This window comes from Gallinula chloropus (assembly GCF_964237585.1).
Source record: "Gallinula chloropus genome assembly, chromosome: 12".
Taxonomy (NCBI): Eukaryota; Metazoa; Chordata; class Aves; order Gruiformes; family Rallidae; genus Gallinula; species Gallinula chloropus.
The window spans coordinates 16,639,320-16,655,607 of NC_140097.1; the positions used below are offsets into that span (position 1 = coordinate 16,639,320).

Here is a 16,288-nt window from a genome sequence, read left to right on the forward strand (position 1 = left end):
AAGAACTCAATTGCCGTGGTCTGGGTTGGTCTCCATCAGCAGCATCGGGGCAGCGCCACCGTACAAACATAAGGGGACGGGGTCACAGACAAATGAGGCAACGCCTGTGCTCCATGGAACACCACAGTCTTTCTGCCAGGCGCAGATGGAAAAGGCGCAGTCACTGTCTCTTGGCCGCGGCTGCTACCTGGGGCAGCCCCGTCTTTAGCAGCCCACTCGCACCAAGCGCTCATATTACAAATGCCAGCCACGCTCACGTAGTCAGGAGCGCCAGCAAGAAATCCACCCACTCTTCTGGCTCCTTTCTTCAACATTATGTCAGTCTGTTATAAACCAGTGAAGCCAGCGAGCTCCCCCCGTCAAATCCCTGCACTCATATAGTCAAAAATATTCCTCCCGTCTGTTCCTGCCAGCTTCCAGCAAGGGGGAGTTCTGCTTTGCTCCATTTTTTAAGCCAGCCACATGCCATACTGCGATGACTTCATGCAAGTCTGTGGACTAATCTTGCCAAGAACCCAGAACTAAACTGCATCCACTGAACCATGGTAAACCTCAGCACTTATGGTTTGATGGATGTAATTCCTGGCAGTGATGTCCTAAAATGGTGCTTTCCAACTCTTCCCGGTGGAAAGCCTCCAAAAACATGTCTGCCCCAACGTTCAGTCTCCAAAGTGTTCACCACCATGCAAGGAGCTGGTGCTCGCTGCGTGGTGAACAGCTCATCAGCTCATCCCTCCTGCCCGTGGCTTTACTGATGTGCATTTCTCTCTCGCTGAGAAAACGTGGGCACGGCCGAGCGACGGGAAGTGCCTGGAGGTGTGCTACTTCCCCAAGCAGTACTAATTAAAAGTAGGTTATGATCCATCCAGTTTATTGTTTTAGGGTCCTAAAATTTTTACACTGTTAAAGCTAGTTTTAAACTTTTATTATGCCTGCCAGCTGGTCATTAGCTGGCAGCACGGCTGGTAGAACTGCAACTAGTTCACTCAGTGCTCTTACCAATTGCACTTCAAAGAAAGCCTTAACTTTATGGGACTGGCAGATTTTCCATGGGTGACACCCCTGCCTGTTTTTCTTTTTATGTGGCTCTTCCATTTATGATGGTCCTTTCTGGCAAACTGATAACATTCCAATCAGCCATCCCTGAAAACAACGTTTCCTCATTTTCCATGTGCCAAGGAAAGCCATGATCTGACGATTCAAGCCATCAAAACTAACTTCCCCTGAACTCACATTAAAACATTGTGCCCTCTTGAATCGTTAAGTCTGTTTTACTGCCACCTTCTCTTCTAACAGGTTTATTGGATAAATACAGATACTTTTAGACACTTTGCCTCTTTTGGTCTGAGTTTAGTAGTTGTTCATTGTTCCTAAGATGGCCTATCAGGAGACAAACAAAGGACAGGAGGAATCACAGCAGGAAGCTCACAAACCCCTCTTTTAGTCCCTCTCAAGCAATACAGAACAAATCAGAGCATCTCTTGCATTTCCAGGAGTCTTTAATGTTTATGGATCTCAAAATGATTAAGTGCCGCTGAAGTAAACAGAGAGGTTTCTGCTGTCATAGCTTAACTCCAGACAGTAACTAAGCACCATGCAGCTGCTTGCTCACCCTCTTCCTCACCTGTGCAGTGATCCCACCTACCAGCTGGCTTCCCCAGTTCTATAAGAGCACATGATATGGTATGGAACATCCCTTTGGCCAGCCTGGCCCAGCCAGGCTGGCTGTGCTCTCCTGGCTTCTTGTGACTACAACTACCCAGCAACAAATAAAGCATCAGAGTGTTGTCAACATGATTCTCAACCTAAATCTGAAGCACAGCACTACACCAGGTGCTAGAAAGAAAATCAACTGGCTGAAACCAGGACACGATCAAAAAAGCCAAGCACCCTCTGGGATACCTTAGGAGGATTATCAACAATGCCAACATTTCAGTGAAAACAGTGCTGATGGAATGGCAAGGAAGCAGTCTGCCCTGCACCCAGGCTACCTGGCACCTTCAGTCAGAGGCTGTAACTGCTGGTCAGCCCAGCCCAAACTTTCCTTGGGAACCTGAGCCCTCCAAGTGATTGCGGTGAGCTCCTGGACCTCTGCCACTCAGCGCAGGATATTCTTGGCAACAGCGATAAGGGCACTTGTTCCAAATAAGGAGAAATCTAGAAACTGGTTTGTCTCGGCACTCTTGGAGCCAAGCAAACCTGCCAAAACTCATGGAGCTGGACACAGGAGGAGGGAAGAAAAAAACCCCACAAAAACCCAAATGAAGAAACAGAGTGAACTTATGACTGTCTGTCTAGCCAGTACCAGCAAGATCTCATTATAGAGCAACGATGATGAAATACAGCGACAGTAAGTGAACAGATCTGATGAAAGACCTTGAAATGTTTATGCTAACACTAAGTTTCAGTTTCACATTCCATACAAACTTTTTAAACAAGAACAGTGCCAGGAAACACGGAAAAATGGGCTTAAGTTTCACCCCAAACACCAAACCGCTGCTCCCCAGTTTTTCATTACAGCCCACATACTCTGTGAGACAGGTAAAAAAGGGGGTTTATAGTTGGGATAAAACCGGCTGCTTCTTGCTTATCAGTAAATTGTGTCAGTCAGACACTCAGCAGTCACCGTGTGCCCAGAACCCCACCTTAGAGTTTGGAGGAAGAACGTGGATCCAGTGGAGCAGCTGGTAGACAGCCACACAGACCATGATTTACACCATGGAGGAACTGCCCTTCTACCCTCACAGTCCCTACACATGTATTCATTAGCAGGACACCCGTAGGTGCAGAATTAATAATTCAGCACTTTGAAAACAAAACCAACCCCCCCCGAAAGCTCTAGTCCTGGTCCTACTCCAAACATCTATTTTTCAGTCTGACTGCCCCTGTTCTATTTCCTCCTCTTTGATCAGCTAATGGACAAGGAAAGTGATAACCAGCCTAAGAAAAATATATTCCTGCTATCTCTGAACTGCTGCGGCGAGTGTAAAGGCATTGCTTTCTACAAGAACAGGGGAAGAATTTCTTCAGTGGCTAAGATGAGAAATGAGGGGAAAAGAGGTAGGGGTAGGTAGGGGAGAAACTATTGTTCTATTAACTAATTAGATTGGTGTTAAGAGGAAAGGAGTCTGCCAGCAAATCTCTGGGTTATTGATTCTGAAGAGAAAGCTGTAGTATACAATGGAGATAACACACACCTTGATTTGCATTCCAAAGTGGCTAGCCCTGCCTGGATGGGGAATCTACTAAACAGACTAGTAATTGTAAGGATGGGGGGGCAGGAGGGGCCAAAACAACAAAAAATAATCACTGCCAGCACATGAAAGAAAAGAACTGCCCCATTGAAGAAGTCCAACCTTTACTGCAGCACTGCCTCCCACACACACCCCCACAGCCAGAGCTGATGCAGCCAGCTGTGCCACTGGCACAGCCCTGGACTAAAGCTCAGTGGCTCTGCGATCCTGGATGGACCAAAACCAGCTCAGCCACTTGATCACCAGCTGCAGGCCAGGCTGGGCACTGCCTGGCAACACCGCCGCTCTGCCCCAAGCTTGTCCTTGTGCTGGCCTATGGCAAATACCATGCTTTAGGACATAAGCTGGGAAAATCCAACACACTCTCCAAACAAACATGAAGAACATGCAGGAACAAATATTCACCGTTAAACCCTACACTTGATTTCTTCTACAAAAGCAGCCCAAGAAAGAAGGAAACATACAGCCTTGACAACTCCCCCCCCCTTCCCCCCGTGGAATTTGGGAAAATATAAATCATCTTTCATTAGTGATTTCCCAGGGCGCTCATTCAACACCACACTCTGCAAAGTCCCCAGAGCGCCCACACCGGCTGCTCTCCAGACCCGGAGTGGCAGCTCAGCGGTACCGCCAGCGCGTTCGTGAGCTGCTGCCCCTGCTGCAGTCTCACAGGCATCCCTGAGAAAGGGGTGATGGATTTTTGGATGTTTGTCTTTTTGACTTGTGCCCTTGTAAAATGGAGAGAAGCGAGGAAACAGAAACCTCCTGTCAATGGGGCAAGATCAAGGCAACTCAGGAGGCAACTCCAGGAGGGGGGAGGCTGGAAGAGGAATTCACCAAAGAAAGAGATGAACACTGTTGCTGGGTTAAAGGTACCAAAGTTACCAAATACCCGTGAAATCCGGGGATTTCTAAAGTTGGGATAGCTGTGTGGTGGGACTGACGGGGATTTTGTGATCCTGAGCAGGTAAATACCACACTTAAAAGCAGCTCTGCACCACATGCCAAAGGACTTGGCCTCTCCCTCAGTGCTGTGCAGATTCCCAGCACAACCTATCGCAGCAGGGATGTGAACACTCAATCTCTCCAGATGCTTGCCAATCCAAACCACTCAAGGCCCAAACCAACCCCAGCGCCCAGCAGCTGCCAGACACACCACCCACACAGGCTGCGCATGGGGCATGGGTGGGAGGGTGAGGAATCTGATGGCCCCAACAGTGACACTTGAGTGTCCTTCCGGACAGGAGGCCTGGCCTTTACCCTCTTCCAATCGCTTAATTGACAAGCTGAAAGGTGTGTGTTTGTACAACAGGATAGGTGCCTGTATGGAGTGATCATATTCTGAAATGGCCTTTTTCATTACACATGTAATATTCTTCCAGATGTGATTCAGATGACGTTACAAGCATCTGCCATGTGTATCTTTGTTCCTCTACCCAGAGGAACGTTAAGTTTGAATTAAAACTGTGTCTTCAGCTCACTCACTTCAGTGGAGCTCTGCATCAACAGCTGTTGGGAAGTGGTGGAAAACTTTTTCTTAAGAAAACTAAATATTTTGCTTTGGAAATAATGATTCTCTCGGTTACTGAGGTTGGGGGTTTTGTTGACTTTGGGGGATATTTGTTGGCTTTGGGGGATATTCTTGGTGTTTTCCGTGCTGCCTGAGTTAGCAAAAGATGTGCGGTGGTGCACAGCCCGGCCATGTCACATCAGCTGTGACACCTGAGAACACAGTCAGCTTCAACTGCTCTGGCCAGAGGTGATTGGTACAGGACATCCTATGGGATGGGGAACAAACAGCCAGGAGGACTTATTCTAGTCTCCAACCTGTCAACAACAGACGTGTGACCACAAATACTCTGACAGCAGGAAGTAAAGGGTTTATTTTGTAACTCTGGAAAAGTTTATGAGTATCTGTGTCTCCTGTCAGACTCCCCTGGTCTGCCGACATAGTAAGCGTTATGCTGACTTTGGGAACCTCTAAACTTTGTAGCTAAACTCCATGCGTGTGCCCTCCCAACTCCAGCAATAACCAAGCAGGAGTCACTACAGGACTCTCTTTTATTGTCACCAATACCACAGCACCTTCCCTTCCATTCACACTGTGCTATGTTGGTATCATGCTGAAAACTTGCCCTAAAGCCGAGAAAAATACCTGTGATGTAGAGTTCAGTCATTATGACATGCAGCTGGGGATCACACTAATGGCTAGGCACAGTCCTTCCTTTACTTATAGCAAGAGTTCTACACCATATTGTATCATTACTCTAAAATTACACTTTTACAAAACTGTGTGACATATTCTTGGTCAAGATGAAAGCTGTGTCTCTAAGGTGTCACTGAATGATAGCAGGATTAACCTTAACAGACCGCTGCAACAGCCAGGATTGGCTGGGATTACTCATATAAAACCACTGCAAAGAGCACCCTGAAGAGAAGAAAAGGATTACTTTGCATTTCAGTGGCTGCAGCACCATGGTGCACATGCTGCTCTCCCTTTGCTACAGTTTGCTAGTTGACACAGTTAATTCAAACCCCCCAAGCAGCAAGGCTCCGCTTCAAACCTAACTCATCAAAGATTATCAGACATGCTTCCCCTATTGAAAGGATTCCACACATATTTTTCTCTCCTGGCTGTCAATGCCGGGGAGGATCCGTCCTCCTCTGCGGTACATCTGGCTGCAACCGGTAATTTGGTAATCACAGTGAGTTAAAATCCTCTCTGGGGTGTGTGCAGCGCAGTCCATGCTGCAGTAAGGCACCCTCATCAATCCAGAAAGGCCTCTCCAGCCTCCCACCCCTCAAGGTATACTTATGTGAGCTTTCATTGGATGCTTTAGTTCCAGATTATTACTGAAGAAACACATCTCCAACAACCCAGGACGCTTTTTTGGGCAGCAGCTCCCCCAAGCCCTGCCCCACCAGTTCAGACCTTCCAGGCCACCATTATCACTGTACCATACCAAGCTCCAAGCAATTAAAACATCCTGCTGTGAATTCTTGCAGTTAGCACAATTCTTGGCTACCAATCAAAAGACTTAACTATTGCACCAAGCACCCCCTCCTGTCCCTCCTTTCACAGGATGTAGGGCACCACAATGGCATCTTCTTCCTCACCAAACCCAGATAGAAAAAGCAAAATCCACAGCACATGCCATAACTTTTAATCCCACTGTAACAGGAGCCTCAGCCCATGGGAATTCAATGTCACCTCCATATCCAAAGGCTCTGAAGCTCTGGAATAGTCCCACATGTTGACTGCTATCCATAGAGAACATGCAAGAATAGAACTGTGCTTTAGAAGACAAAAGACCGAAGTTTAGGACTTCAGTTTCACATCACTGAAACTGGGTGTAATTAAACCCTGGCTTTCAATAGCCACTTCAGAATGAATGTGTCTGTGATGCAGAGAACACTCCAAGCGGGAAGATACTTTTTATTTAACCTCAAAATCTATTTTTACTACTGAATCCTAACTCTCCCCGGCTGGAACTTTCTCTTCCTCTTGGCATGAGTAGGAGCAATGGAAAGATGAAGACAAAAGAATCAAAACAAAACAAAAACCCAAAGAAAAGTGGATGGGGAAGAACAGCCAGAGGCTCTCACATGAGCTAGAGACAACAAGGAGGGAAACAAAGAATAAACAACAGATTCCCTGGTCCTGCAAACCAGATAAAAGCAACTCCTCACGCTGCAAAGGACCGAGGGGTGGTACAAATCCCCCCCCTGCTCACAAAGGACACCAGTTTCCATCATGTACTCAAGGTTTTACCACCAGACCACACAAACCCTCCTACTCAGCACCATCACCACCTCTCACAATACCAGAAAACTGTAAAATCTTACTTCATTGTTGTTGGCTTCATTACTTCTCTCCTTTGCTTTCCACCTTGCACATGCAGTTTTCAGCTATCTTGCTTCTGGCTGAGCTGTGCAGAGCAGCATTTCTCAGAGCAGTACAGTCCCCACAGCTCACAAGGTAGGCACAAGCAGCAAGCCAGCAGGTGCAGACACTCAAAAGCTAAGTACTCTCAGGTGCTAAGCATTTGCAAAACCCACCAGGGAGCAAGCTAGCCCCTTAGCTTAATTTATCTCCCTGCTCCCCATCACCAGCTGGCAGGTGAACTTCTGTCCGGCTTTCTCAAGTGAAGCATGTCTGCAAGGGAGTGGGCTCTGCAAGCAAACCTCCCGCATGAAGAGGGGGCTCAGCTTTTCCTCCAGTCTGAAACACCAACACTTGTGCTGGTAGAGGCAATGGGACCTTTGCACAGGTGAATGTCTTATGTGCTGACGTTGAGGCCATTAGCATAGTATGTCCTTTGCCGCTGCTATAGCCTCAAAGGGTGATCCAGATCACAAAATCCCTAAGTTTGAAATCTGCTTCTGTCCCACGTCACTAGACTAAGGAATAACTGATATGAAGGAGAAGAAAAATAAAAGAGAATGAAGTTGTGTGTGGGACAGCTCAGAGCTAATGTAAGAATTCTGTCCTGTTACAGATAACAGCTTACTCTTCTGTGACAGGGGAGCTGTGCTCTGGTCCTCCTCTGAGAAGCAAGCTCCAAGCTGAGCACACGATGCCTTTTCTCTACATCAGGCTCACAGAGGAATGCTTGCACAGACCAGTCAGCAGTAATCCATATATAGGTAGTTTTTACATATAAAGAGATTGGAAAATACTTCCTCTCTGGTGCAGAAAGGAAACAATCCATACTATTAGGTAAAAACATCTTTCTCACCCATCTACTGCAATTTCAACTAGATGTTAAGTAAATTCCAGTAAAAAGAAAACCTGACATTTCATTCTGCAATAGACCTATTCAAATTTCCAGCAAATATGCAGATTTTAATTTCTTCTTCCTTCCAAAGCTAAATTTGACCTTCTTCAGTCTCTGGGATCATCGGATCTCCCAAGGGATCCAACAGCCAAGTACAGAGAGGTCAGGTTTCATGGAGGCAGGAGTAAGGAACCTGCAAAGCTGGGCAGCACATGCGCTGTTCAGAGAGGTCATGTAAAGGCCATTTCCAATTTTGGGAACATACTAATAATCTGAGTTTTTACACACATATATAAACATATGCCTCAAGTCTGCTGTAATTCTTTATTACATCTGCAGCTATTGCTTTCCTCATGAATTTATCAGTTTGCATAGTTCTTGGGTGGCTGGTCTTAATTCACTGGTATCTCTAGGAGCTAGACCAGCCCAAAGCCTGTGTGTCCAGTGACAGCCTGTCCTCAGAGGGTCATTGGTGGATGTATGTGATTTTACCTGTGCGACCTGTCCTAGGGAACCTGCTTTGGCAGAGGGGTTGGATTCGATCTCTGGAGGTTCCTTCCAACCCCTACAACTCTGTGAATCTGTATCGGTTTGAGTTCAATCATGAGCTCTGCCCTAAGGAAAAGCAAAGGATGCAGCGCTGACTGCCCCTGCATTGTAGCTCCTCCTAAACCTGACAGGGTGCATGCTTTGGGTTGGTAAGAGGTAAAAGATTCCTCTGGTCCTTTTGGGAACGGAGGAATGTGAACTTTTCTACTGTAAGCCTTTCCTTTGGCCAGCTTCACTGAACAACTATTTCTAACACCTACATCAGGACATGGTGCTGATGAAGACAGCTTTTTTTTAAGAACAAAGCATTTTTCTTATCATAGTATGCAAAGCCTTTCCTAAAACTTTCTTCATCAATTACCTGTCTAGAAAATGAAAAGCCGCTGTTACAAACTGCCAGATCCGTAATTTGATTGACTACGGCTGGTTTTAGTCAGCAAAAGGTCTCCAAGTAACAAATGGCTTGTCCATTTGTTCTCTGACAAGAAAGACTGTCGAGGCTTGAATATCATTTACGCTCAATCAAATACTAATGCTGATGGAAAACTCTGGGGTTCAGTGACTCTTGATGTGCCCCACTGGGGCACGGAGAAGTGTATCACTGCCTAAGACATATACCACATAATGGATCAGAAAGGCTCTCCTACTCCTTGCTGTGGCTGCCTGTTCGCCTTGCCAGGCCTGCAGCGGTAAGCTACGCGTTAACTGAAACGATAAATGGCATAAACACGGGGTTCTCGGTTGGCACTTCCCTGCTAAATGCTTGTGAAACTGGTAGCTACAGAAAACAAAAGAGGGATGGAAGAAGATCACTTTTACAAAATGATTTTTATAGAAAAACACAAAGGAAAGCTTGATGTACGCAAACTCACAGACATCCCATATTTTACAGCTGGGGAATAGCAATAATTTTTCCTAGGTAATGGGTGTTTATGATATCAGGTACAGAAAGATTTGCACTTTAGTATTGATAAGAGAGTCCAAAATAAAGAAGCGACTTGAAGAGGTAGAGAAATTGGCCTTGAGATAAAGTCAGTACAGTCCCACTCCCCCCTCACTGTATCGGTGCAGTTAAAACAAATATTTTACAGTATAACAATATTGTTGGTTATGGCATAAAAAGCCATAAGTTTGATATCTCCATTAATTTTGCGTGTGTGGGCACATAGTGGTCAAAATCAGATCAACTGTAGAAAAGAACAGATTATTAAACTGCAGTGCAGTAAACATCAATATATTGTAGCTATGTTTTCCCCTTTAAATATTTTTCAGCATAATTATAGCTGGAACAAAGGAGGCTCAGAAAATTTCAACACTGGAGCTTTTTGGGGGAAAAAAAATAAAACAAAACAGCCATAAAGGAAGTTCTGAGACTCGTTTCTAAATTCTAACAAGTACTTCGATTATACTACGCTTTGCCACATGTGGCCTTCAGCTTTGGAACTCATCCAGTTTCCTGTGGAACTAGAGGAAACCCAGCTCAAAATTTAGGTTGTGTTATTTTCTACATGGCATAACACAACCCAGCAATCTAACTAACGTTTTTCTCTGCATCACTTAGAAACACAACTGAAATAACTTTCCCAAAGAAGAAAAACAACTCTCCTTTTTGTTTATTTAAAATTGCAAGTGAGTACACTCTGGCTCATCCAAGCTTTAAAATCACCAGCAGCAATAGATTATTTCATGTTTCCTCTTTGCCATTCCTTTAAGAATGATAATGCACCTGTACTTACAGTTCCTTATACAGAATGAGTCTGTGTAGAGAGCAATCCCACCACCTATAAAGACAACTGCTGAAAAGGCAATGTGAGCTTTTACCCTCAAGCATGAGATACTCTTAAGGCCTCGGTCTTGCCAATATTTAACATATGAGAAGTTCTACTCAAGCAAGACTCAATCATAGGCTTTTTCACTGGTGGAGTTTTCTTTTATTTATATATATTTTTAGACAACATATTATGAAAGTTGGAAGGAGGAAAATAAACCAGTAATACGAGGTGAGCTAACCGTCAGCTTACGCATGTGGCCTTCAACACAGCATCTCAACGCAGAGAATCCTCGGTGAAGTCAGTGGCTAAGCCAAACCAAAAATTTGCATAATAAAAGAGAAATTGCTCAAGGTTCTTTCCCTTAGCGGCAAAACCCAACACTCCCAAGTGAACATCTTCCCTCTCTAGTGCAATACCTGCAGATGTGACTAAACCTAAAAATAATATCTATGAAAAGGTTCCAGCATTTAACACAATGTATGTACTGCCTTTCTACCCTTTCCTTCGCTCATTGTCCAACGACGCTATAAAGAATTACATAAGAAAACAAAACAAAAGATAAAAATTAACTTAATTTACACAACCAATAAAAAAGTTTAAAGCCATGATAGAAAAATAATATAAAGGCTAGATACATTAAATGCCAGTTCAACAGTATTAAAGCTTTGGTAGAACAGTTAAAGAGCATAGCACCAATAAAATCCAATGTCAATACATGCTTCAGTACGCATGAGCTGTGATGAAAATGTAAATTTTGGCAAGAAAAGTAGTGTATGTTCCCTGACGCCACAGTTTCATTTCAACGTCTAACAAAAAGTCTTTAGGCTCTTTCACTTGCCGCTGAAGATAGACGATGCCCGTGTACGAGTTCAGCCTTCGAGTGCTGAAGTAGTTTTCTTCATTCCCCTTGTTGATAGTAAGGATTATGTTGTCTCCAGCATAGGCAGGCGATGGTCCGATACGGAAAATGTGAGCTGGGACCACGATATTGGTTTGGAAGTTCAGCTGGTAATAGGTAATGCGCACCGGGGTATTTTGGCAGTCCAGATAATTAAAACAACTGATTCGTTCACACCTCCTAAAAGATGAGGAATGAAGCACGTTCAGTGTCTATGTAATAGCAGGTAAAGGTACACATATTTCAGAGTTTCTCAAAGGTATTAGACAAACAGGAGTCCCAAACTTCAGCTGCATAATTACCAGCTGCTTGTTCTGCTTTTACAGTGCCCATAAAGAATTTCTAAGTGATATAATTGCCAGAATACAACACTGCAAGAAAAAAGATCATGGACACAGAGAGCTGTGTTGGGAAGCTCCACAAGGAAGAAAGAGCAAGCAGCACAGAACTTGGAAGAGGCATCTGTGATTCATAACTGACAGCACAAGCTTGGGACACTGCTCCAAGAAAGTAAAAACAATCACTCTTAAAAAGGTAACTGAGACATGGGAATGGGAAGCTAGCTCCTCAGCTTGTAAAGCTGCTCAGTTCTGTAAGGCAGGAAAAGTACGTGTTAAGTCATCATCAACTGAATATGGCTTCCCAAAGAACTGGGAGCCGTCGAGGCGGGAAATGGGTAAGGGGTTTTGGGGTTCCTGGGCCTCAGCTGCTGAGGAGCTGGGACCTGTGGGGACGTGCCATTCCCAGAACCCTGCAGCCTGGCAAGCTCGTTGTCTTGCTCCCCCTCAACAGTCCAAAAACCTCTGAGGAACTGCAATGTGAATTTTAAACAGGAAGCCTCAAACCCACTGCAGAAGTGCCACATGAGCAGCCTAGCAGCCACTGCAGTGGTACAGGCAACAGACATGATCTTATTTTCTTAAAGAAATTTTATTTTCTCATTATAAACAGAGCCCTTGTAGAGCTGCAAGTTCTGATGACTACTGTTACAGTAACAGTTGGGGGGCAAACAGGGGCTCTAGACCTCAGAAGATGGAAATGGCAAAAATGGACTGAAGCTCTATGTGGGGAAAGTCTACATGCCTCCTTGGAGCTCTGAGCACTTACACTGCCACACTAACTCAAACACTGTGTGACATCCACAGTCACTGGACAGGGCTGCTCGCTCTGTTGTGACGACCATACTTACATGTCAGATACTTTTCTGTAGTTGGAAGGACACTCGAAGGACAGGCAACGGAAGCTGCCCTGGATGTTATAGCAAGTCTCAGCAGATGAACAGTTATGGGTTCCTGTTGCACATTCATCAACATCTAACAAGAAGAAACAGAAGGAAAAAGTTCAGAAGTAAGGTGTAATTATAATTTATGGGCTGTAAATGTTAATGAGACTCTGATTGCATAAGAAGTAAGAGGAATCTGTGGGTTTGGCTCTGTGAGCTGAGGACTCTTGTTTTCGGTTGGTGCCTCTTGAGTACCTGTGCCGGCTGCCTCTAAGAATCCCATAGGAAACCCCCAGGTGAGGTGTGTCAGGTTCATCTCTGTGCACATTGTTTGGAGCTTGGAGTGACAGGGTAAATCACATTGATTCAAATCCTGCCGAAATTCTTAGGTCTTCCGTAGAAAACAATTCCCTCCTTGACATTATCAGTTAACAAGAGATGACCCTACCACTCAGCAGCATGTGCAACAAATGAAGGAGCCCGCTCTTCCTGACAAGCACCCCGTGATACTTTTCGTGCTGTTTGACTGTCCTTCCTTTCCATGTGGCCAGGGCTGGCTGCCTATCACAGTCTGTTTCTTTACCAGTACTTTACAAACACTGGCACACTCCTGTCACGGCAGCTGTTTGCATGCCAAACATACCCAATGCCACACAGTGTTTAACTTCAGTGGAGAGTAAATGTGAGAAGGTAAAAAAGTTCTCAAAACCCAAGATCCTCCTGTCTTGCCACTTCCCACTGCAATAAAAACCAAATGTGAACATCTAAACCTTATCACCTGTATTGTCATACTCTCCCTTGCTTCTGAGGGGTCAGAGATGTGTTATACATAATGTCGTAAACTAGGTGAAAGGAAACAGAACGAAATAACTAGATAGTGGTACTCTAAGGGAGTGGAACCCTAAACTTCTCCGACCAGTCAACCAGAGTATAAGGAACAGACCCTGACCAAAAGGCAGCCACTGCTATAAATCGCTTGTACGCTGCATGTATGATGACTGTGTGTGATGGCCTACTGTGACAAAAGCTATCACTCAGAAATAAAGAAACCCCATCAGAATATGACCAACCCATGTTAAAATCCAGAAGGACCTTCTCTCTAACCCTTTGAGAACTGAGAAAGCTGGGCTATGTCGGCAGGAGAATTTTACCATGCATGAAGGTTGCTCTGGATTAAAGCAAGGGGCAAATACAAAGCAAAGTAACCATTGCTGTACAGCTGCATGATCCAGGAGATCTAAGATCTACTGGACTATTCAGAAAAATGGGAACTTAAGAACAACACTTTAGAATAAGGCACACGTTGTTGAGAATTTAAGTCAAATGTAAATTACCTCCTGGTAATGAAAAGTAATGTTGCAGAAGACAAAAAGGAGCATTTAAAGCTCAAAGACACTTTATGGTCCAGAGCATAAACGTGGTTACCTAAATAATACATAAGCACAAGCCCAAACCATGGACTTTAAAATGCTGAAAACCAGATGCAATAACTGGGATCCAGCTTGAGCAGAAAATACTGGCAAAGATCTCACAGTCACATTGTGTACTCCCAAATGTCTAGACAATGCACGGAGGCTTTAAAATGAAATAAATGCTAGCAGACAAACCACGTGGACTGTGTAGGGCTCTGCAGTTCTGCCAGCTGTCACAGAGGAGAGACTCCTTGGAGGAAAACTATAACCTTCCACTCCCTCCATTCCCCTGGGATGAGAACTGATCTCATGCACTGACCTGACTAGTTTAAAAGTCTCGCAAAGAAAAGTATACAATAGGAAGTAGGAGAGAATCAAAGTAAATTAAATTTCTTGCTGATTCTCAGGAGTGCCCCTAGGTAAAAAGAAAATTTCTTCCATATTGCAATCATTGTCATGGAAGCACTCATTTCACCAGTCTGGCTGGACTGCAAAATACCATAGGCGGTTTCTCCAAAAAGATCCATATGTTGAGACACTATTACACAAGATACAACTTGTCTGTCTGAAAAAAAAAGTACAAAGAATGTACCACCAGTAACTCTCTAGAGCTGGTCAGACGCTAAGGAACTGGAGGCAGATCTTTAGCTGGTGCAAACCAATACAGTCTTAGTTTAATTTAGTGTAGCTGGCATCCATTAAGACTGTTCCTTTGACCATATTTTCAGAGACATCTGAACACCTAAATCTGCCTCAACTTGTGACTACAATCATGCAGAGCTCAAAAAAAAAAGGCAAGTACCCAGGGGTTCCTTCCAGTGCCTGACAAAGCACCATCTTACCCAGCCGTGCACAGAGCTGCCGCCCACAAGTTGTCTTGCAAGCAGACCAACTTCCCTCTCTGAGGAGGGTGTGCAGACCAGGTGGCTTAGGTACCTGGAAAAGCTTTTCCTAGTGTCACGGTCTACATTGTCTATACAGCAGGAGCCCTCTCTATGTGGGGTGAGCATGCAGGGAGGGTTTCACACTGCACAAACAACACAAGTGCAATCCCCAGGTCTGTGGAGACCTTATTCCAGTGCCTGGAGCCTGCTGGGTGCTCGCAGCTCTGCAAAGCTCTGCTGGCAGATTAACGCAGTGACTCACACAATTCACTTGGGAAACTCAAATCTTGCTGCTGGCAGAGCTGGCAACTAACAGAACAGTGCTCCAAGTCAGCAGGGAAAAACCCAACAAACCCACAAATAAAGCCTGAGAGGAGTTACAGCTGGTTTTCTAAAGGTGACTTTTAGGTAAGAATTTAAATGCACATGGTTATATTTGCATTCATACTTAAAAAGACATATATATACATAAAAGCAGCTTTTAGAAACTTCTTAAAATATTTTAATTGTCATTTAGTCTGTTTCTCTGCCCCAAAGTCAGGATCAAGTACACTCATGCCATTTGTGATTTGCACAGTGTAAATTCTCTGCAGTTACCACTGAGAAGAGAACTTAAGTGTAGGAGATACAGAACCAAAAGTTATGTGAAGGGTTCTCAAAAAAGCTAAGGGCCGGAAATGCCTGGTAGTTAGTGCAACCGACTGCAGGAATGTGTGTAGAGTACGTAAAGGTAATCAGATCTTCAATCATCCTTACACAGTCATTGCATCCTTTGGAAACGGGATTTTTTTAGGCCAGACAGCTGTGCACCAGATGAAAACCACCAGGCACAACATTTCTATGATTCTGGAGAAAAGGGGCGTGTGTGGGGAAGGTACCTGCCATTTACACTAACATTTACTAATGACACATATTAAAGCTTAGGTGGCAGACGTCAGGATGTCCAAGTGCCCATTACTGCTCCCATGTTCACTCCCAGGTTTCTGGGGCAGGAAGCCACAACTCATAACACAGCCACAGATTTCTACATCTGGCACCTCTAAAAAACCAGATCACTTACCACTGTGCCAAGGTACAGCTCATGCAAGAAATCAAGTGCCCCAATTCGGATGATGAAGAGAGCTCCCTTAGGAATTCATTTAACTGACTAGTGCTCATTGCCACAGTACATTTTCCAAGACAGGACAAAGCTGACAATGCAGATATCAATATGTGGCAAGTTTGTCAAATACTGGCTTTTTAACAGCGACTAATATAAAAAATGGTGACTTGAATGGCTTAGACCATTCAAAGGATTAAAACTTCATGATATAATCCTTTTAGTTTCTATGCTCCTCATTACCTCGACAGGTTCTTCCGTTTGCTGCCATGGTATATCCCTGCTCAGGACAAGCACACTGATAACTGCCAGGAACATTCACGCAACGGAAAGTACAAAGAATGCCTGCACTTTGTGTGCACTCATCGATATCTGTGGAGAAAATACAGTTACAAACATATGAAGAAAAGAGAAACAGAA

At 44.5% G+C, this 16,288-nt stretch overlaps 1 protein-coding gene across 1 annotated transcript in view; it reads right to left on the minus strand.

Annotated features, from left to right (window-relative positions):
* Nucleotides 1-10,500: 10,500 nt before the first annotated feature.
* The window catches only part of FBLN2 (fibulin 2), a gene marked incomplete at its 5' end in the record, with an annotated part of 74,948 nt that continues 69,160 nt past the window's right edge, over nt 10,501-16,288 (minus strand). Inside the window, 3 exons of the mRNA XM_084269497.1 lie at nt 10,501-11,431; nt 12,441-12,564; nt 16,112-16,240. Coding sequence (XP_084125623.1) covers nt 11,074-11,431; nt 12,441-12,564; nt 16,112-16,240 — 611 coding nt within the window. The 3' untranslated portion in view covers nt 10,501-11,073. The remainder of the gene's footprint in view (nt 11,432-12,440; nt 12,565-16,111; nt 16,241-16,288) is intronic.